This window comes from Melospiza melodia, chromosome 4 (genome assembly GCF_035770615.1).
Source record: "Melospiza melodia melodia isolate bMelMel2 chromosome 4, bMelMel2.pri, whole genome shotgun sequence".
Lineage (NCBI taxonomy): Eukaryota > Metazoa > Chordata > Aves > Passeriformes > Passerellidae > Melospiza > Melospiza melodia.
Genome location: NC_086197.1, coordinates 57,578,039 through 57,601,974, shown reverse-complemented (window position 1 = coordinate 57,601,974; position 23,936 = coordinate 57,578,039). Strand labels below are relative to the sequence as shown.

General features: G+C 38.6%; 1 protein-coding gene across 8 annotated transcripts in view; it reads left to right on the top strand.

Annotated features, from left to right (window-relative positions):
• ANO4 (anoctamin 4) overlaps positions 1 to 23,001 on the top strand; it is a 176,518-nt gene extending 153,517 nt beyond the window's left edge. For 7 of the 8 annotated variants that reach the window (XM_063154795.1, XM_063154799.1, XM_063154796.1 and 4 more), the window contains 9 exons: positions 1,953 to 2,064; positions 3,132 to 3,189; positions 5,953 to 6,050; positions 8,441 to 8,583; positions 9,580 to 9,732; positions 10,987 to 11,134; positions 13,526 to 13,645; positions 16,455 to 16,560; positions 19,371 to 23,000. In XM_063154795.1, coding sequence (XP_063010865.1) covers positions 1,953 to 2,064; positions 3,132 to 3,189; positions 5,953 to 6,050; positions 8,441 to 8,583; positions 9,580 to 9,732; positions 10,987 to 11,134; positions 13,526 to 13,645; positions 16,455 to 16,560; positions 19,371 to 19,562 — 1,130 coding nt within the window. In that variant the 3' untranslated portion in view covers positions 19,563 to 23,000. Of the gene's footprint in view, positions 1 to 1,952; positions 2,065 to 3,131; positions 3,190 to 5,952; positions 6,051 to 8,440; positions 8,584 to 9,579; positions 9,733 to 10,986; positions 11,135 to 13,525; positions 13,646 to 16,454; positions 16,561 to 19,370 lie in introns of all 8 variants that reach the window. The other variant, XR_010027577.1, reaches the window with a different exon arrangement.
• The last annotated feature ends 935 nt before the right edge of the window (positions 23,002 to 23,936 follow it).

The window sequence follows — 23,936 nt, the reverse complement described above, 5'->3', positions numbered from 1 at the left end:
GAGGGAAAATGACTAGGTGAATCATCAAGTCTACCTACACTAAACTGCATGATGTTCTAAATTTCAGTGATCCTTTCAGCTCACTTGCAAAGGCAGTCTTTATGCTAGAGCAAGGAAACATGTTTTCTAAGGAGAGCATCCACTGCCAATGGGGTAGCAACAGGCTGTCATTCATATACCTATGGCTCAGACAGGATCTGTGGAGATCCTGATATATTATCCTGATATATTTGGAAGATTTCAGTAGTTGGGGGCAATGGGCAAGGGCTCCTTAGTGTCAAGAAGCCTGAAATGAGACACTGGCTGAAGGCCTGTTAAGCAAACCATATTATTGTGCGTATACAGGTGGTTTGAGGAGGTTATTTTGAGCTCTTGAAAACCTGTGTACATTGATGATGCTCAGTAAATTATTTTGGACCAGACAGACAGATTTTGAGATTTTGATGCTTTGATGCTCAAAGGAAACAACTGATTTTAGCTTCTCACAGGGCTCTTCTACATCTGTGTAGAAAAGAATTATATTCATTTCTTAGTAAACTGAGAGTGCTCATTTGTATGCTGTAGTTTTAAAATATTTTTGCTATCCTGTATCCATGGAGAAGATATCTGCTAGCTACAGCTGGGAAATACGACTTTCAAGTTTGTGAATTGTACAAGTTATATCCTGACAGCCTGGGGACAGGCAGTAAGATATATTCTAGAGACCTTGAAGCTTGATTACTTTCTGTTAGGTTGTCATCAAGGTAGGTCTGCTTTTTGCAGAAAGCATTTGTATGAAAATTCAGCAGGTCAAGTTTTTTCGATCCTGTTCAGATGATTTTGTGATTTTTATTCGGGTGGCCTAAGGAACTGATTTGATTTGAATTATCTTTATCAGTGTAATAAGCTCAAAATAGAACTGACAGCAAAAGTACATTGAAGACATTGAGGATGTCCTTCTTCAGCTTTTGCATGACCTTTTTCAGAACTCACATCTGTGCTCCTCCAGAGCATCACCGTTGTCTCTGATAGGCATGTGAGCAAAGCTTCAGCTGCAGCAGCCTTGTTATAGTCAAACTTGTCCTTCCTGCAGACTGGCATCTAATGAAAGGGCAGCTCCAAGTAAAGATAATCAAGTTTATTGCTTTTTCTGTACTTCTAGTACTTTACTGGAGGCTGCTTGGGAAGCAATATATGATTACTATCATTATGATACTCAGAATCACCATGAGTAACTCCACTTCTTTGATTACTCCTGTTCACGTCAATGGTCAGCTAACAACCAGCTCCTGCCAGCTGGAAAGTAGTTCCAGACTATGGAACTGGTGTGTTGGCATGGACGTTGTTTTCTTAACTTCTGTCTTGATATTTCTTGAGATGGAGAATAAAGGAACAGCACCCAAAGGCAAGAATATGTCTTCCCCTTTCCTGTTTGCCTCAGCCCAACCACTGAAAAATATTTTTTCTTGGATTTGTGACAAGCTCCCTGGGACAAGGAAGGGAAGTCTTGCAGTCCTCTGATATATGTGGGCAAAGCCATGAAACAGAATTACCAGGAGGATTTTCTTCAGTTCAGAGTGGCATCTCTAACAAAAAGGCATTTAAATAGCTTTGGTGGAGTGGCAATGTCATTGTGGTAGGATGCAGAAAATTATAAAAGAGAAGAGCCTGAGCCTGTAAAGACCACTTAAATACAGGTGGGATGTTTAATATACACATTACCTTGACCACTTTCTTACAGTCTCAGGGGAACATACATATATATGCAGACACCAGAATAGATTTCTAAGTCTCTACAAGCTCACTTGCTGAATCCTGCTTCTGGGTACAATTTCCTCTGCCAGGTTATATTTTGAAAACAGCAGGCTAATTTACAAATATATTGCCAGCTCTTACAGGTGTGTGCAGCCTTTGTGCCAAGGGAAATTGATAATCTGAATAAGGTTCTGAAACTCTGATCATTTTCTTCACAGAGCAGCCTCGTACGGAATCGGAGTGGGAGAACAGCTTCACTCTGAAAATGTTTCTTTTTCAGTTTGTCAATCTGAACAGCTCTACCTTTTACATAGCATTCTTCCTTGGAAGGTAGGATTGATGTCTGCACACTCATATGCAAAATGAAGTAGAGAGAAGAAATAAAATTGTTTGTAATGAAACAAAATGGACCATATTATCACACATATCAAAATGCAAATTCCAGCAGAACAGATTGCAGTTTTATACTCCTTTCAGAGGCCCAGAAACAGATGCAGTTTTCATTTCCTATCACCACATGGTCTTAATATTAACTTAACAATTTCACTATTAGAAACAGATGCATCTCACAATACTATACATGCAGGTCATTTCACTCTGGTTTTATGTGTGTTATTTGTACACATAAATAAAGGATAGGATAGGATAGGATAGGATAGGATAGGATAGGATAGGATAGGATAGGATAGGATAGGATAGGATAGGATAGTTCAGTTGGAAGGGATCTGCTCTGATTACATGATCTGAACTGTTAAGAGTGATTTATGAGCTATCATTTGGGGGGGGTTTCCCACATATATATCTATTATATATATTATATTTTTATTTTATATTTTATATACATGTATTTTGTGTATTTATGTGTCTATCTAAATATATATTATTTGTTTCTCTCTTTCTGGTAGTCTACTAAAAAAAAGACCTCCTTTTTAGTAGAGAAGATTTGAGTAGAAGAATCCATTAGTATGGATTATTTACATATGGGAAAACTTTGGGGCAAAACAAAGGAGAATAGTTAGAAAATTATGCTTTTTACTTAAAACTAAAATTTTCACTGATTTCACAGGAAGGCAGACATCACAGAGCATTTTATCTTGCAAGGAAATGGACTGGCAGTTGAAAGCCATTTTCCAAACTGACGTGAGCAGTTTTGGTCAGATTTTCCCTCTGCTCTGCATATGTTGAATATCCAGCAGCAGAGGATTGGTATCGAAATAAAACTGAAGCAAAAACATCTGTAGTCCTCCATGAGGAATACCCATAAAACTTTTTACAGCATAACATCTTTTATAGTTACACCAGTCACATTAACACCAGATTAAAATTAGTGAGCTTTCTTGTACTGCTGTGAACAGACTGCTGACACAACATAGTTAATCTATATTCCTGTGTTAAAGATTTACAGGACACCCTGGTGCCTACCTAAGGCTGATAAACCGGTGGAGGCTGGAAGAGGTGAGTGTTTGATAACCTGCATGCTGATTGATCTGCTGCCCACAGATGCCATGGATGCAAGCAGAGGCAGACACAGAAATCTGCCCAGGCAGTTTTGAGTGTCTTATTGGGTCTTTAGGTGCTGTCTAACTCCCCACTATTGACACTACCATCTGCTACAAACACATCTACATATTGATATATATATATGTATATATATATCATATATATATATATCATATATGTATATATATATATATGTATGTATTTCCTTCTCAATGCTAGCAGTTCTAGTGTTGCCATCACATTCAAACAGTGGTATTGGATGGATTAAAGGTTCCTCACACTGGAAATATTTTATCCTTGGAATGAATCAAAATCAAATATGAATCTGACAACTTTTTACTTTAAAAAAAATCCTTTCTTCTCAGCTTTTCTAGCCTTGCAGACCAGAGAGCTAAAATAATAAAGTAATGAATTAAAAATCCAGACACATAAAATGTATGTAAAATTTGACCAAAACAACTAAACAAACTTCCCAAACAAGCTACTGGCATAATGTCTCATGTCTATAAAATTGAATTAATATGAAAAGCAATGAGAGTTTGTCTTTGCAAGTTACTCAAGGACCAATTCCATTTTATTTATGTTTTTAAATAAATACATTCAGAATTCAAAGCCCATTTGACAGTTATAGGAGGTGAAGAGAAGCAGTTTCTGGACCAGTGATTTACTTTCCAGAGCTGCTATGTGCACACTTAAATCCCGTGGTAATTGAAACAGCTTTGCAGATAAATGACAAATGGTAAGTGGAAAATGCCTGCCAGCTTGAATTTTCAAACACATCTGGATACATAAATATTTTGGTTAATAAAGGCCATTCAAATATTAGCAAAACAAACAAAAGGATTTGAATTTTAATAAAAACATCTCAATTTTGCAGAGAATCCTGTTAATTCAAGGGAAGAATCCTAGATAAATGGGCTGACAGAATTTTGTTTAACATCCCTCCAAAACCTATCTGGGGCTGAGCTGACTTGCTGCTGTCAAAGGAAAACAGTTCTGATCTTCCTTCCTCACCCTGAGGCTTGCTCCTTCCTCTTCCTCTGCCTTGGTTCTCACTTGTCCAGCTCTGTGAGGAGCCTATTCAGTTCCCTGTGTCAGCAGTAAACTTCCTTTCTCTGACTGAATCAGTCTTCTGCTGATTTAGTGGGCTGATTCATTTCACAGAGAGATCAGAGAACATGGAAAGAAACTCATCTTTCTGCAGGAGAAGAGATGGAAGGAAAAGAGAACCAGCTTTGTGAGGAAAGTGCAACAATGAGGTGTTACAGGTTGGGTCAGCTGCTGGTGGAAGCTACTCTGAGTAGTCCCTGTTTGGCTTTCCTCAGAGAAAAAAAGAGTCTAATAATAAAAAATAGTCTAATAATAAAAAAGTTATTGACTGTATCTCTGCTAGGTCCTATTAGAAATACCCTGCTTTAGAATACCATGTCCAGGTATCCCTCCAATAACCCTCTCTTCACCTGTCAAATTTTGCCAAGTCTAAGACATTTAGTTACACTAGTCCAGTGTCCATGGACATGCTCAGACCACAGTTTATATATTATTGATGTTATGGTGGTAACATTGCTGCTACTGCATTAACACTGCACCCGCCTCTCTCAGGTTATATTCATTTAAGCAACTGATTCCTTAAACCAGAAGGATGATGATTTAGTAATAACAACAGAGAAGTTAAAAACAAACAAACAAAACCCCCAACCCAAAACAAAAGCAAAACAAAACAACAACAACAAAACAAAAGCAAAAAAAAAACCCACAACACCCCAGAAACAACAACAAAACCAACCTTGTCACCCTGTTAATCTGAAGAGATGGTAAATTAGGTCAGCAGAAACCTCAGCAGTGATCCATGTTCTGAGAGCTGGATAATGAAGTATGTATAAGTAATTAATGTCTCATTTTATTCCAGGTCATAACTAATTTTTCTCCCTAAAAGTTAGAGAGAAATAATTCCAGTTCTGTGACAGTGATTTGTTTGACTTATCTGTAATACCCAAAATTGTAAAATACATTTTGAATGACACTGTTTGGATCTGCAAAGTAGAAAACTTTTCATGCCTTTTTGTTTTTTCCAATACCAGATAAAAAATTACCTAAATTTGTAGTATCTGAAGATCTCTCCCAAAAGCAGCACCACTGCTTCAGGGTCTGGAGCCACTGCTAAAGCAAGCAAGCACTCAGCAAGAAACACTAAGAATTGTTGCTCAGCCGTGAGAGATTTTTAGTTCTTTGAGAACAGCTTTGTATGGTCTATTCAGTCATAGATGTTAAATAGTACTCAATTAATAGTTCTAGGTCTATCCTCTAGGCATAAACTGTTTGGTTTATGTGCAGCCAGGAGGAATTTTCTCTTCATTCTTTGACTTGATGCACAGTCACCCTCCCCAAAAGCAATTGAAATCAATGGAGAAACTTGGTGGCCTTTGCCCCTGCCCTGCCCACAGCTGCACAGCACATTAGAAGCACTGCTGTGAAAACTGCAATGGTTTCAGCTGACTCTGACCTCTGCAGAGAATTAGGTGATAAGCTTGAAATGCTGGCAGTATAATACATCAGTGTCATCTGTTCCCATGAGTTTACACTTCTTTAAAAAATAAGGAGAATACATTTAATTCCTTTTTAGTAAATGATCCAGTACCATTTCTAGCATTTAATAAATGCTTTAAAACTCAGCATAATTCCTGTTTAACATTTTGTTTCCTTTTTTTTTTCCTGTAGTGCCACCCTAGTGGATGCCTTATTGATCTCTGTATGCAAATGGGCATTATAATGGTGTTAAAGCAGACATGGAATAATTTCATGGAATTGGGATATCCGTAAGTAAATATAATACCTATGCTTCCATAGGTCACAGAATATTAAGTTTTTCTTTTCCTTATCACCAGTTAATAAAGGCAAGATGCAGTAATCATTACAACAGAAAGTACCCCCAAGGATACAGAACTCCAGATATATAGATGATGTTTGGGGCTTTTTTCCAGACTGGACACAGTTTGCAGAAGTGAAAGTGTAATATAAATATTAACAAATAAGTAATACATGGGAAGTACTTTATTTTGTTAAATTGTATTCTGTGTTCTTAAACTCCTTAAAAATTACTGTGTGACTACTATGTTGCTTACATTAAAAATATTATATGTATAATTTCTTAGCTATATTAGTAAGTTCTGAATTCTGTTTCTTGTTGGGTGATAAAAGATGTTTGAAAGAGCAGTTGTGAGCTAGAAAAAATCCACTGCTGCCACATGCACTCTGAAAGATAGAAAAATGTACTGACTGGTATGTAGACAAGTTCCCTTGTGATTTTCAAGGTAACATGAAGCTGTGCCCTAACTAAAAGATTGGCAATTACTGATTTCCTATTGGTTCATTCCTTATTGATTAGTGTTTAATGAGCATGTTTAATATGATTAATATAAGTTTAATAAGATCAGCGTAGTTGATGTTAGAGAGAGTGTGGATGGTCATCAAGGGAAACTAGCAAGAGTGAAACTCTAAGAGACAGCTGACACTGTCAGGAAGTTTGCCCTTGCAAAGTTCAGAGGGATTTGCTCCATCTTTCCCGGGCCTAGCCCTCCTTGTCAGTATTTTGCAGCTGTTAGGGCTGCAGGGATTAGTTGGGATGGGCAGGAGGGAACAGTAGCAGCATTGATCCTTCTCTTTCCATTCCCTACCACTTTTGTCAATTTTCATTAGAACTCTCTGCTTTCTATAAATACAGATTTTGAAACTTAACAAAGAGCACAGAAGAGAAATAAAAGAAGGTGCTTGATAGAGATAGGAGGAGATTGTTTAGGAACAAGTGGTTTAATAGGAATTAACTGCTTCAGGTGAAATGAATATTCACTTCAGAATCACAAGGAAAACCACAATATAAAAGACACAGTCACAACACTGTGAAATGCTTCAACTTATTCTGATGAGAGATGTGTTTGCTCTCCAGACCCTTCAGTCCATCTTCTAGCCCTGAAATGCTGCAAGCAGATGCATTTCTCTTCTGTGTGAAAAACACCTTTCTGCTAAGAGCTTGATGGCAGCCAACACAATGTGGATGGCCAGAGGACTTGCAGGCAACCCTGCAATCTGTACCTGAATTCAGTTGAACTGCACTCAGTTTCACCTACACTTCTTTAAAACAAGAAAAGCTGTAATCTTCCTGATAAATTACGTAAATGGAAAAATAATCTTTGAGATTCAAGAAAACAAGCAGCTGTCCAAACCCTTACCCAAATCTAAAGACTATTTGCAGTCACTTTGCACCATTCACCAGACCATTCATAGACCAGACCAGGCTACTGTGAGGGCAAGAAGTGAAGCATTGTCAGGAAAAGGACTGAATTATTTGGGTGATCTATCATGCTTTTTCTTACTGAGACAAAGTGGCCAACCACAACATCAGAGAAAATCTGACATTGTGATGAAAATCTGTCATTTGGGTTTTTTTTTCTCTCTACTGTAATTCTTAACTAGTGTCGTTGTTTGCCATACCAGTGCAACTCCCTGAAAAGGTGTTGTTTCAGATGTGAGAATTCATTTTACTTTTGGCTCACTGCCTTTCTCAGTGCTCTTACACATGCATTTCTTTGGGAACAGTATCTTCCCCCTGATGTCCAGTACAGGTCCCCCATTTCTTGAGATGGAGGGAGCTCCTATTTCAGCCATCCATCTCTCAGCCACCATGGTAGTTCAGACATTTCTTCCTGCCTCGTTCTCCTCTGAATATTTGGCTGTAGACACCGTTCAGGGTTGCCTTTTCCCTCCCAGGGCTGCCCAGAGACTGTTACCCTGCACTCTCCAGAGCCATGCAGAGATGCCGGGTCGCACACAGAGGAAAGAATCAAGCAGCATTAGCACTCGTATTTACTGAGCTCAGCTACCTCCACACAGCATTGCATTCTGCCACAGAAACAAACCATGAAGTGATTTGCCATTCTGTGCAGAGAAAAATAAGTAAACAAATAATGAAAATATGTCAAAATTCTTTCATCGTTTTAACAACATAGAGGCTGGGTTTACAGCTCATCAGCTGCATCTGTTTTCATACTTATTATGCTGTGTCATCATCCACATGTATTACTAATGCTCAGTTTTCCTGTACTCTGGGAAATGAATTTTGCAGGATATGTTGTGCCCACTTAAGCTCTTCCAACTTTGTGATAAATAGCCATTCATATTCTTTACTTTGTTTCTTTAATTTAAAATGTAGGCTAATTCAAAACTGGTGGACCAGGAGGAAACTACGGCAAGAGTATGGCACTCAGGGAAAAACAAGCTTCCCACAGTGGGAAAAGGACTATAATCTGCAGCCTATGAATGCTTATGGACTCTTTGATGAATACCTAGAAATGAGTATGGCTCTAACCTTCATTGTCTCTCTTTCACTATATTTTAATGTTGTTGGTGTTTTGATGATGTGGGCTGGTGAATTCTTTTAATTATCACTACATGAAGCTAAGGAGACTGCAAAAAGGTTTTCATTCTCACAGGTCATGTGAGGAATGGGAGTCAGTTTTTAAGAACCAAACCAATGTAGTTAAAAACGCTGCTGATGGTTTGCTAACCTTCCATCTATGAAATATTTCCCATTCTGGATTTGTTTTTCCAAACCAGAGCCCAGTTCTTTATCTGCATAAATTTCTGAAGAACTTTGCTGTTATTTTCTAAAGAAAGTTGTCTTGTGTTTTTCCTTTGAAGTGCATGGTACAGACCAGCATGCTTATTTATGTTTAAAATCCTCCCTCATTTACTACCTCACATTAACAAAGTAACTTACTGCCAAGAAGGCATTGCTCTATCCAGAGAGAGGAGAATAAGTGCTCAGAAAAAAGATATTAAAAAAACATGAACTTTTGCCTATGTGACTGAACTGCATATGTCATGATTGTTTTTTTCCTTTTCTGCCTCACACAATTCTTTTCAAATTAATGGGAAATCTGATACTCTGAAAACCTACCTCTAGAAACTTAAACATAATTTCAAACTGTTTCCCCTCTGAACTATTAAAAGGAATGTATTCATCCCTAATCTTTGCAAATATTGAGAGATCCCAGTTGATGCTGGAGTAAAAATGTCCCTTTCTAAAAGCACAGTTTGTCCCCTTCAGAACTTCATTCCAAATTACAAAATTTACATGGTGCTGTCCATTCCAGGGGCTTTTTATTCTTTCTTCTAACTTTTGACAAGGACTTGCTGTAAAACTGCCACTAGACCATTATATAGTATGACATATAAGAAGTGTCTGTAAGCTTTGTACATATTGCTTATTTGCATGCACTGTTTGGCGTTTTAGACCTTAGGATTGGATCCTAACAGTTATTCTGTGATATTTCCTTTTATTCCCCCCAGTTCTTCAGTTTGGGTTCACAACCATTTTTGTGGCAGCTTTTCCACTGGCACCACTTCTGGCCTTACTAAACAATATTATTGAAATTCGGCTTGATGCTTACAAATTTGTCACTCAGTGGAGAAGACCTTTAGCTTCAAGAGCCAAAGATATAGGTGAGCTCTTTGTTAAGAGGTGTTTGTTATATATATGTGTTATTCATCAAAGCTTTGACCACTTCAAGAGCAGATTAAGGTATTTTCAGTCATATTCCCAATTAATAATAAACCCCTTGATTGCTCAAAAAAACTTCAAGTATCTGATGCCAATCTACTTATGCAATTAATAGTACAAATAATATTGGAAAATGTCTTTTAGTGATTTTCTGGAGGACTTAACAGCCAAGGTGTAAAGTGATCAGTGTTCTCTGCAGGTGCCTTGTTGTAGCAGATACAGATACTGTGCAAACACATAATGCTGCTCAACTTGCATATAATAACCAGGGAGACCAGATGAAACACAAAAGTCAAGTTGAAGTGGCCACCATCCTGTAAGGAGCCTGTGTGATTTGTATTTACGTGGCTGAAGCCCTGTGACTCAGGGGCCGTGCCCACCGGGTCCCTGGTGGGTCAGACAGGGTGGGTCTGGATCCCAGCACACAGCTTGCTCTCAGAGAGTCACACCTGCATTGCTAAACACAAGGTCTACACAACCTGAGGTCATCCAGCCACACACACATTGCAAAGGATCTCTGAACTTATTTTGGCTACAAAGCTCTTCTGTCCTTGCAGTATGCAAAAGCACAACACCTTTAGGAAGAACTCAAAAACAAATTCATCTGCCCAGCAATGAATGCCTGGTGTTTTCAGAAGGGCAAATAGGAAACCTCAGTAACTTGACCAACAATATTGCAAAAATCCATAGCCCACACCAAGAAATAGCAGAAGCTCAGGCTTTGTGCTCTTAGAATGTTCTACCATGTACCTAAAGTCTGTGTCTGATTAAAGCTTTGAATGAGAACAGTGTGGGTTCTGGCACAAGCCTGGACATCAGCTGTGCATGGTATACACTACAGACATAATTTGTAAAAAAAACGGTTCTATAATGTAATTATTAGAAAGCATAGAAGAATACCTTTTTTTCATGTTGATTCAGATGTGATTTCTCAAAATAAATTGCATTCTGGCCAAGTTTCAGGGGCAATTGAATGCCTCATTAAATCAATGTGTATGTCTAACCTTCCTTTGGTGTGATTCACAGTGATGAGGTCTCACTGTTCAATAAGAAAATCTATTTTTACTCAGTGAGTCTTGGATAAAAACTACATAAAATACCTTGTGCAGCAGGGGAAACTACTTCAGATCATGCAGTATTTCAGGCATTTTGGTTCTTGTTTTTCCTGGAGCAAACATGCTGTCCTTGTTGAACAGGCATCTGGTATGGGATCCTGGAAGGCATTGGAATTCTTTCGGTTATCACAAATGCATTTGTTATAGCGGTGACATCAGATTTCATCCCTCGCCTTGTTTATGCTTACAAATATGGACCCTGTGCTGGCCAAGGAGAAGCAGGACAAAAGTAAGGCTTTTATTTTGGAGGGGGGAACAGATGTGCATGAAAATCTCTTACTACTTGAATAGTTGCAGTATTACTGTCTGTGTATGTTCTGACTCCACTAAACCAAATGTATTGTTTGTGTTTAGGTGACAGTTGCCAGATACCATAGGTACTGATGCTCTGCATACTCACAGAATGGGTTGCTGGGTGACTGTGATCCATGAGGTTACTTCTAGGCAAACATGGCAGAGCTATTTCAGAGATTTTGTGTGTGTGACAGGATGCTGTCCAAGCTGTACTTCCCAGCTGGTAGTACATGGATATAATCCTGGGTTTTTTCTGAAGCAATGCTGATACAAATCAGTAAAGAATTGTTGAGCATCCTAAACTTGTACACTGGGGGTTTTCCTGATGTAATATTCAGCATGTATTACTTTAAAAAGTAGTGTCTAGCAAGAGGAAGAAATGTCCAACTAATACATCAATATATACTCACAGAGGAAAGCAATTTGTTTTTCTTCTAAAACCAGAGTTCTTAGGTTAAATCTTCCAGGAGACATTTGTATCTGAATCCCTGCTGCCTAAGTGGATTTTCTTTCAGTGTTGCTAAACGCAGAGATTATTTTAGCATGTGCATACTACCAGGAAGCATGAGATAGTTACTGCATGGCCATTTGTGAAATCCCAGCTGCTGGGCTCCAGGAAGGTCACTGAATCCAGCCAAACACAGACACAGTTTGCAAATGCTCTAGCAGTGCCATTAGCAAGGAGCCCTGCTGTGCAAAGAAGCTAAACAGTAGACAGGGACAGAGAGCTTGCATTCTGCTATTGGACATATGGCAGATTGATTTTTTTACTCCCTGCTGCAGAAAGTGAGTTCATCTGTTGCTGCTTCTTTGACATCTTTTGACTGTCAATACATTTAATCATACTGACAGAAGAGGGGCATCTGGTGTGGCAGCCCCTGATTAGCAGACCTGCTAACTCCTGTCCTGCAAGGATTTGGGCGTTTTAGCTGGAGCTAGAGAGGATGTTCTGTTTACTTTCATGGAGAGTTCAAATCCCTTCAGGGGCAAAGTGGTCTGGTGAAAGTTGTTCCTGAGCATGTGCCTCTGCTTGTGCCATTATAAAGATCTATAGGATACTGGGGCAATGTCAGCAACTCTTATTGCTAAGGAAAGCATAAGGAAGGATTTTCTCAGGACCATTGTGGATGAAAAACAACACCTTTAGACATATTTCTCTTGGGATTCAAATATGACTCAGTGGCTTTGAAACAAGTTCTGCACAGGGGAAGTAGTTTGGCTCACAGTTTGGCTCTTATCTTCTTTTCACAAACCTCTAGCGCAATTTTTTCACACTTCTGCTTTGAGTGAATTTCTAGATGAGGCTGTCAGGTAGTAATATTTTGAAGGAGCTAACCTGTATTTAAACTGTTTATGTCAGCATTCTGAATAATGTTATTTGTAAGTACTGTTGCAAAAGCAGGAAGATATTCAGAAATCCACAGGAATAGTGAGTTTTCTCAGATTAAGGAGTGAAGACCCTCTGTTATTGAATAGCTTAAAAGAGAGAGGGATTCTTTTCTTTCAAAAACCATCTGTAGGTATTAGATCCATATGACACACAATGATACTAGAAAAATACTGGAATTAAATTAAGTTCCAAATGTAATCAGTATGAAGACAAAGCCAGTTGGTTTTTGAAAATAATTTCTCAAAGACTGTAAAGTCCATATTTAGGAAAACCCAACCCTTACTGTGCATTATACTATGCACCAAGATAAGTAGTGTGCCTACCCTTACCTGTGTTTGGGCAGTGCAGCATGAACAGCACAACACATTTTGGCCAGATCTCTCCAGCTTTACTAACACAAACTTGAACCTTTTATTGAAACCCACAGGCCCTCAAAAGGGAACATAACTTCTCCTACTCAGTGTTCACTAAATTTTGCCTCACGGTGTTCAGTCATGCTGGGATCTTCTAGAACAGAGTTCCTCTGATTAACTGGACATTTTCTAAAAAGATGTTTTAAGTGTATTATCTTTCCATCTCATTTAGTGTCCCTTTGTGCTAGTACCATGAGTGTAACAGTGGGAATATTTTATCTTCCTAACACTCCTCATTATTTTCTCTGCCCCTATTGTTCACCATTTAGGCGACTTTTCAAAAGTAACCAGTCCCAATCTTCACCATTCCTTCTCCCATAGAAATCTACCATTGCTTCACTTTGATTGTTCATCTGACCTACTTTAGCATTTCTTTTATATTGCCTCAACATCCCTTTCAAATATTAATAAGCACCAAAATTGTACTTTTGGATTTTATGAAACCCAAGGGACATCGTCCTGGGTACAACACTTAATGGAAAAACCTTGCTGTGTCCTGCTGACAGCATTTTGTCCCCTCTAGGTGTATGGTTGGCTATGTTAATGCCAGTTTATCAGTATTTCTGGTGTCTGACTTTGAAAACCGTTCAGAGCCAACATCAAATGGAAGTGAATTCTCTGGTTCACCATTAAAATATTGCAGGTAAGTTTCTGGTCAACATCCTTCTCTGTTTTAGGACATTGAAATGGAGAAGCATCATAATAAATCTGGAGTTGAAACTAAATTTTAGAAGTTAAAAATTGAAAGTTTTAACTGTGCTGTTCAGGTTCATGCTCTTCTTGGTACTGCTTGGCTGTTACCTGCATGATTCCTTCCTCAGATAAAAGAGAAGCAAAAAAGTTGGTATCTGGAGGGTGTTCCTAATGCAGGATTTTTATGGTGTCGTGGCTTGACTCAGACACAATCATCATGGATAAATATGGTATCAAAGGGCCATAATAGGTGCCTGATTACTTAGGCACCAGTGAGAACCAATTGTGATGAGATGATATCACAGGGCAGGCACAGGAAGTCAAGGTTGCACAGGCGAGGCCACACTGAGGTATTTCACAGCTCTGACAGACATAAACAGGCTCTGTCATAAGCTGTCTTTACGAAACCTCAAATCCAACATTTCTAAATTGTGGAATTGGTAATATGTTTATGTCATTGCTTACTTGTAATTATTAGTAATAATCATATACTTGTGGTTTGAATCAAAAGAAGATGAGCAGTTAATTATCTGCACGTCTTTGTCCTCAACAACAGATTGGAGAAATTGCATTCTGGGAAAAGTCTGTAATGGCAGATTTGTACCTGAGTGAATTTGATGGCCAAAAACCCCAAGGGTCTACATAAAGGTCTTAAATAGTGTCCCAGCCAAAAATATCAAACAAATAAAGCTACCATTTTTAATTGCAATGTTACATTTCAAGCATGAGACCTGGTAGTCTTTAGGAGATACACTTAGTCCCAGTATTTCATTGTAAAGAATTAAAAATTATTTCATTGTAAAGAATTAAAAATCCTTTTATGAATGCCTAAAGAACAAAACATACTCTGTGATACAGCAAAAAATCAGTGATACTTGCAATATTGTGATGTTTTTATGAATAGGAGGACTTTTGAGTGGTATAGCATAATAAATGGGGGGAGGGCCATGAAGATGCTACTCCTTAAATTTGATGATGGAAATCCCACAATAAAAAAAAAAAAAATTGTCTGCTCAATATCCCCTAAACAGAACACTATTAAATTTGGTGTGATAAATCTCCAAAAGACATATCTGTCCTTTTTGGAGACACTGAATTTTTATGTATATCTACCCCTGAAAGAAAATTAACATCTTTCTTTATCTGAGTTTATCAGCTTCTTACCAAACTCCATTCTACTAAAGCATCAGTCATTTTAATTGCCCTTCAGAGCAGATATTGATAGAGAGGTTAGGAAATATTATGTTCTACTGTGTAATAATGTAGGCATTTTTCCAGGAAGGCAGTATGTCTGAAAAAAGTCCCAGTTAACTTCTGGTTGCCTGGAACAGAGATAGTGCTGTGCTATTGTGGTTGTTTAAAAAATTTCCCCATTTTTCATGTGTAACATTGCATTCCTAGTGAGTAAAAAAAAAAAGAAAATATATACTCTACTGGGACTTGGTCCAGGGATTTCTCTTTTTGGAATGTTTAGGATATTGTAAAACATCCTAAACTATGAAGTCAGAGTGCTACTTGCTCAAGGAATGATCTTCTCAGTTTTTAGAACTTATTCCAGAAATACTGCAATTTCTGAGAGATTTGATGCTGACTAAGATGTCAAGACAGTTTATTTCAGTCTGTATAGCACTCTCTGCAATCTAAGAAAGTGAAGCTTCATGGAGAAATACAGATTGTCATAGGGACTAAATAATGTTTATTTCTTTTATTCATCTGCATTTTTATTAGTTTCTTAAAACTAACTTAATGATCAACCTGTATTATTTACTATGGTATTTTCAATAATTTTTACAGTGGGTTTTATGTTCCATCTAGGAAACAGATGAAGAAGTGAAACATTTTTACACTACTTTTAAATAAGTTTTCCACAGTTCTATTTTAGAATTAACAAACTGCTAGTAAAAATGGACTCCAGAATGTGTGACTTGAAGAAATTCATGCTTTGTAAATACAATCTTGGAGTATTCCCAGATCCAACTTTCCCAATAGATATCTACAGTTAAATTTTTGAGACCTAAATTCTTCCAAATAACACTGTGAGAAAAGACACGAGATCAATTTCTCACGTGGTCCTCACCTCTTGATATACCAAGAGGTGCAGTGCTGGCTCTGCTCAAGTCAGGATGAGTCATGTTTTACACCAGGGGTGGCCAACTAATTGATCAAGGGCCAGGTGGATTACATAGGGCATTTTTATTTGGATTTTGGGAGAACTGTCAGGCTGACAAAACAGGGACATTTATGAGTTCAAAATGACCTTGAATAAAGGGAATAAAGTGTCCCTTGAATGAGCAGAGCATCCCACCCTTCCCCAAGTTCTGAGGAGATGCCTGAAAGGTACATGTTGTGCTGCCAAGGGAGATGCTGTAGGGTCAAAGCTCCTCCCATCCTCTGCATTTGTTTCAGGGGTTTTCTTCAGACACTGGTTTCGATCCTTTGTACCCAATTTTTACTAGAACTCCTGGAGTGCATCTTACTTGTACATTTCAGCTGAAAGTAAGTCCATCTGCATGAAGAGAAGTGTGGGAAGTAGAGGTGATCAGCCCACTTCCTTCAAAAGCAGGCACCTGACCTGAAATCAAGCACTGGCACAGGCCCAGCCTTAGAAGAAAGCAGCATTAGCGTATCCTGTGTAGTTCGGACTGAGCTCATTTTTGGTGCAGAGAATGTAATGATCAAAAGGAGATAAGTTTTGGGTTTGCCTTCACCCAGGCAGCAGTGTAGAGGTTGCTAACTCCCACACTGTGCTTGTCTTTCAGGTACAGGGACTACCGGGACCCTCCGCACTCGCCCGTGCCCTACGGTTACACGCTGCAGTTCTGGCACGTCCTGGCAGCGCGCTTGGCCTTCATTATTGTGTTTGAGGTCAGTGCCCATCCACGTGGCAGAACAAAACCAAAAAGAAAACACATTTCCCTCTGAAGCTTTGCTTTGGGCTGATCTATGATGGCAGCTGTTGAGGTGTTTTTTGTCTTAGTTTCTTCTACTTATATTGTGCTTTTTATTCTCGGCTTTGTTTTCTGAACAGTCATAGGAATGTAGGTTCTTATAGAAAAGGGAATATAACAGTGAAAACTATAGCAGTGATTCGCAAAAGGGGGAAATAAATGAAGCCTTTATTTACTTTTTTAGTAATTTGTCTAGGTTGGGAAGGCATATGCTGATTGTTGAGTGAGGATAAGGGTGAAGGAATATGAGAAGAAAATATTAAATCTGAGCAACTGAGAAGCAATAATAGTTAAAGTTACAGTATTTACACATCTAGCTTTTTTTCTTGTTTGTTTTTTTTTAATGCCTTTCATTCCTCCAGAATGGTTGGCATCACAGAGATGATGACAATGAAAAGGATTCAATATCTTTGTCTATGTTCATAAAATTAGTTTTTACTGTCAGTATTTCAGGTGTCTTTAAGGTAAACATAAGTAGATAATACCAACTTCACATGACTGGTATTCCCATGCTGATTTTGAAAAAGAGAGCCAGAAGAATAGACAAATAGGATAAGATGATTTACCAAAAAAAAAAAAAAAATGCAGTTCTTAAGGCCTAATTTCAAGAGCCTGAATATCCCCACCGGAATCCAGGAGCTCAACATCTCTCGAGCACAAGTTTGAAATACCTTTTACACTGTGAAGAAGCCAAAGAAGGAACACATCATTTTAGAAAACATTTTACTCTATCCTCTGCTCTGAAATCATAGCTACAGGGCATTCAACACACATATGGAAACTGTAGTCACCGTACTGCCATATATGTAGTGTTCATGAGCACATATTTCATTCTGACTCACAGAAGAGTGTAAATTCATTCTGAACTGAGCTTTCAACACACCTCTTTGAATAACACAACAGAAGCATCAGAGCAAAGGTGGAGAAGAAGCATTTTATAGATTATTATTTCTATTCCTTGTGGCTCAGCAGAAGCCCAAGGACTTCAGCAAATTCCCCGTGACTGCAATTTTCAGACCTCCCTAGATGAAGGAATATGGTGCTGCAAGTTGGGCTCTCTTTTCCCTTTACACTGGATAACTTATTAGATTCTAAGGAGATAATTTCTTCCATCATCTGTTCCACACTCAAATAAATATTAAGGGAAAGAAAGAGAGAAAGATTTAATAGAGGCCCGTTGGGCTTAATCCCTTCTAGTTTCATGAGCAGTCAGTACTGAAAGTCAGGATATGCCTCTCCAAAAAGGACTGCAAGAATAGTCTTGGAAAGTCAGCCTAAGAATTCTAAAGACTGAAGAGAGTCTGGCCTCTTGATACACACTTGACATAAAGGCAGCACAGCGTAGGCACAAAGAGAAGTGAGGCAAGAAAAATGAGCCCTGTTCAAATCTCAGTGTCCAACCAAATGTGTGACCAATTGTGGAATAACTTTTAGTGTTACCGGGCACATCTGAGTTGACTTTACTTTTTCTCAACCAAAGCCATAGGCTGGCTCATAGCTGCCTCCCTCAACATGAGCCACTCTGTTTAGTGACACTGCAAGCTGTCTCCTTAACTATATCTCTGGAATCAAAAAGGTAATTGCAGCAGAAACCATGACCTATTTTTTTTGAAAACACTAAGGGTGGTATTGTGATTGTCGCAGGGCTTACAATAAAGATTGCACAAAGATATAGAGGATTCAAGATAGGTTTTTTCATAAATTAAGTAACTGCCTAGGCTCAGGCCCCTTTTTGGCACACTGAGTGTGGTTTGTTTTGGATAACTTAACCTCCTTTGAAAACAAACAAAAGTATTTCGTATCACTGCAAAAGGAATTCTTTGTCCAGGCTAAACTGGCAGAAGAGGCTTTTTTCCCCTCTTTTTAGGTTTGGCAAAAAACTCTAACAATTAGAGTATTGTGAGTTTATTTATCGTGCGGGAAGAATACATGGGAAAACATTTTACATTCTCTTTTCCGTGGCTTTCAAAAGAAGGGTTCCTCTTGGAGAAGAAAAAATACCTTTATTTCTCCAATCTAGAATGTATGCCTTTTCTGAGATGGAGGATTTTTTTGTTTATCTGTTCCTCCTCTTAAGTGACGTGAGTAAATCTCCAAGCAGCATTTCTGATCAAACAGAAAAGGACACTCATGCAATCCTTGGGCATCAAACTCAAGTTTTGATGTGTCATGCCTAAAATAGGAGGGTCAAAGTGTCAGTCAACTTCTATTTAACTGTGGTGTTTGCTAAATAGGAATGTGTCTTTGGCTAAGAGACACAGTGTAAGAAAAAATGTTTAGGTTTTGTTTTGTGTAGATATGTTACTGCCTTTGTATAGATTCAACTACTTCAAATTTTGATGTGTTTATGGCAAAAGGAAAGTGTTACATCATTTGAGCTTCCTCTTCCTGCAGAGCAGGAACTAACCAGTACTAAAACCAGGCTCTGTCCAAACAACCTTACAGCAAATCATGACCTCTGGGCTTTGAACACACAGGTCATAGAACAGTTTTGAGACTTTATTTTAACCCATCTGCTCATAATTTCTGCTGTGACCCACAATTCACTGACTGGCTGGTGTTTTTGTGGGAGAAAAAACTTCTTTTTTTTTCTCTTAAAATTTAGTAATGGATTTAGTTTAAACACAGCATCTATCTGCATATCAGAAAGAGATGGTTTTCAGAAGATTCAGAGATGGTTTTCTTCCTGAGGTTTTAAATTTTTCTTTCCCTTTTTTGTGTTCACAGCACCTTGTCTTTTGCATAAAGCATCTGATCTCCTACTTAATTCCAGATCTTCCAAAAGATCTGAGAGATCGAATGAGGAGAGAAAAGTACTTGATTCAGGAAATGATGTATGAAGCTGAGCTAGAACGTCTGCAAAAAGAGCGGAAGGAAAGGAAAAAGAATGGAAAATCTTACCACAATGAGTGGCCATGACAGGATGAGGAAGAAACTGCTTAAAAGAAGATAAGAACTCTTGTTTATAAAAAAAATCCTGGTTTTCTACAGCAGAGAGTGCACTGAAAGGAATAGTCAGTAACGTGTGCACCTAGCACATGTGTGCCCCTCTTCAATGGGGTGGATTTTGTCATAAGCCTTTTGAAATTAGAGGTGTTTCCAAGGCTTAGTCTACTCCAGAGCTGATGTCAACATGAGCGCATCAGACCAACACTAAGTCTCTGCACTCTTGCCAGGAAGTTCCCAGGCCCTGACTAAAACTCGGGGCCCTGAACTTCAAAGCAGTTACACAACTTCCAGTGCTTTACAGAACTTGGTGATCTTCCGGCTCATTCTCATGAAGTTGCTACTTCACAAGCAGTGACTGCGCCCTGGCAACGTGGCAGTGTTTGTCTGTGTGTGTGGCCACCACCTGCAGCACGTGCATGGCAGCGTTGCTCTCCTCCACAGCGGACCCAACCGCGTTAGTTTGCATTTGCCACCAGTTAAGGTCATGTAGCTGGACCAACCATTTCCATTGCTCAACAATACTGAAGTATTATCTAGAAGGAGATGCATGATCATGAGTCTGATCAACTGGCCTGACAATGCTGAAAAATGTAGGCATCAGAAGTGCAGACAGCCAAGCATCTGAATGTGGCCAGAGGTATCTAGCTGTAGGGTCATTTATTTGGAAATGACACTGTGAAAAGTTGGGAATAGATGTTAAAGTTTTGAATAGTGCCTTTTCAGCTATAGGACTGTCTGGTGTCTGGAGGAATGAAATCAGGTTAGGGCATCTTGCCCAGAACTGCCCACGGATTTGTGTTGCCAGATCACATTGAGGCCTAGTCAGGAATTAGGGTGTACTTACACATGTAACACATGTCAGACAGTGTCTTAAAGATCTATCTGCCTAAGTAAAACAAAGAAAAAAAGGCAGATGAACAAGGTGAGCAGAATAAAACACAATCATCCAGAATATCTACACTTGTAGCACTTTCTGTATTTCTCATTCCATTATCTATGAAGGGGTGGAGGGAAAAAACAAAACAACAGACTGTAGTATGAAACAGCTTGAAATCCCTAATGCAGAGCAATTCTGCACAGGCTGCAAATGAGACTTGGGCAAAATAAGCCACTGTCAGTATCCTTTAGCAAATTCCTTAATATTGAGAAATTTAAAATTTCTGATTTAATTAAGAAATTCATAATTTCCAGACTATTAACCCAAAAGAGTGGACTTGTATCTTTGACTACATCATTTGGATAGAGCAACATGAATCAAAACTCTGACTGTTGTGAAATCTCTTCAATCAGTTGTTCCTAAAAGTTATTCTGAAAGTAATTTGATAGAAGGAGTAGAATTTGCCCTTCTGGACAGATCACACAATGCAAGATCCTACAGATGGACACCTCAAGCTCCACATGACAGCAGGACCATTTGCACCAAGACAAATATCAGCAAATTAGATCTATTAACTTTTTTCCACTGCAAAGGACAACTGTGCTATTTGCAAGAGAGGGGGGAGCTTTGATGAAGGCAATATGACTTGAGGAAGGAGAGGGATGAAAGAAAATATGAGCACCCTCCTCTCAGTAGCCACCACCTGCCTACACAAAAAAGCAAGGAACCTCCTCCAGTAGCAACCCTCCATCCTACCTGAAGAGGATAAATGACGTAGCAGCTCCCTTTTATCAGATCCTGGCCCAAGCCTGAAAGTCCCATGAGACAACGTAAACACTGAGGGAATTTCAGGATTAGTTTGTTCTGTGTTGGCTTGGTGCAAACTGAGTGGGGAGCACAAGTAATGGTTGTGGGGTAAATTCCTGACTAATGAGGAAGTGAGTTTGATCATCTTTGCTTCTGCTCACAGCAGCAGTGGACACAGCCCACAGGACAGCGGGGAAATGGGAATATTTCTGTCTCTGTAAATAGGGGGTGGGGTTCAGGCAATGTTGACCTCCAATACACACATGCCAGATGGGTTAGTATTTACCACCCACCACCTACAGTTGCAGCCTGGGAATTTTGGGGCAGGAGGGCTGGGCAAAATCATATTCAGACCAAATTCTCATGAATAATTGGATTATTTTGGATACCCTCCGTTTAATGTCTAAACCAACAGATGACCAGAGCTTAGAAACTGTTTACTAAGTAGTAAAGTGAGACATGAGCCATGCATAAAATCAGTGTCACCCATATGAGCAAAATGGACCTTTGCAAATCCCTGCAGTAAGATGCAGCTTTGTCAATTTAGATCTCAGTAACTTTGAAAACTGAACTGAAATACAGTAGAATATAAACTGACTTCCACTCCAGAGAAACCACTGCAATAAAATGTGCCAAAACAAATCATGTGCAGCAGAAATGCAATAGATATAATTGCTTTAGAGAGTAGTTTTCAAGATAGCTGCATTAGGATGAATTTTCCTGACAACACATTGCTAGAAGATGTGTCCTGCTCTGCTCTAAACGAGATCATAGGTTGGCTGCTTGCCAAGCTTGTGCTGAGTGTGATGCTGCAAGGGGCTCTAACCTTCCTGGCAAACCCTGAGTACATCTCTGTCACTTCAGTTTGACCAGCCAACCCATCGAGGTTTCTCTGCTGCTGGTCTGATGAACAGATTTCCCTGGAGTCCTTCAGAGCTACATAGCAGAACACTCAGGAAAGATTCCCCTTTTTATTTACTAGAAAAATAAAATACAAATAACAGTATAATGATAATTGGAATTTTAATAGTCTCTAGAGAACTAATTTATGCCATTCTCTTCCTGATCTGATGATGGGTTTTGTTTAAATCTTCATGTGACAGTCCTGTATGTTGTTTACTTATTCCAGCTCCACAAGAGCACTACCTTCAAGAGAATGAGATAAAACTGCAACCTCAATGCATGGCACAGCCATTTTACATAGCAAGCAGGACAGCACACATCAGAGGATTTACTGTGAAATCATCTTGCAATCAGCATAGGATTGTTCTCCATAGGCCATTCTTGACAGCAGCATGTACTTCATGAGCAGTTACACACCAGTTTTTAAAACCAAGGAAAAAATGTACATTGGGACTGTTTTTCAGCCCGTTTGCTAAGTTTTTTGCATTCTGTCCCATGCTGGTTTTACAGATCTTAGAATAAAAGATGTAAATGAACAACCTGGATACTCTGACAAAAGAAAAATCTAGGAATAGAGCATCATCTACGTTCAAGTCACCAAATACTACAACAGAAAACGTGTTTACAAATCAGTTCTTTTTTATTTTAAATCTTTCTGAGGGGAGTTACATTATAGACCATATATATTATATATATATATATAAAGTATATAGAGAGATTGTTTATTTGTAAATAGAAAAATTAAAATTCTATGGAGAAGAATGTCAAGTTTTCACACTTTAAAAAAAATCATCAACATAAAGCCATGTTTAATGCTTGTACAATGTGATGTAATAAACTTTAAAAATAAATTATGCACATGAAATATTTACTGCTTGTCATTCATGAGTTTCTTTCTGTTTACTTTATTTGTTCAGCAAGCAAACTGACCAGTCAGATAAAAGCAAAATTTAAATGCAGACCAAAAAGAGACAAAATCTGTCACTATTTTCTCTCTGTGGTTCTTTTGTGTGTTCACATAGTCAAATATTGTTACTGTTGTGGTTTTATGGTTGGGGTTTTTTAATGTTTTTACTTAAACAGGTTCCTAATTGTTTTGTCTCATGACCCTGCCAGATGCTGCACGTAATTTGGACACTGCAGAGTGCTCCCACTCCTGTGAAATGAATCAGTTCTGAGCATCCCACATTTCTTTATCAGGAGAGCTTTTAGCTGGGAGAGATGAAGGATCAGAGTGCAGGAATATGGTGGAGACTCCGAGAATTATCTTGCTTTTACACAGACAAGGAAGGCCCTGGCTTAGAGTTCAGCTAGCAAAGGACAGTATATTTTCCCAGAGAAAATATTATTGAAAATAAGTTAATTGTTTTAATTAATGATGTCAATTAAGAAGAATATAAGAAAAAATAAATCCAAAAGAGTCACTTCATAGCTCTGCAGCAGTCATGGGAGGTTGGATAACAAGAAATGGAGTAGCTGAGCTGCTTAGGTCACCTGCAAAGCATAAGGGTGTTTGTTTCTAAACTGCTAACGGAAAGATATACTTCCCAGTGAAAACTCATCTTGATGATATGATTGTGGACCAATAAATATCACCTGGCCCAAACCCAAACTTCACTTCACACCAAAATTCAAGTTAAATGACTGTTCAGTGCTTAAATAGTGATTTCAGAAATAAAGGGGAGGTAGGATGGTAATTAACTAATTTCCTGTTTTAAAAAACTAAGTGAATTCAAAGCACAGAGCAGAAAACTAAA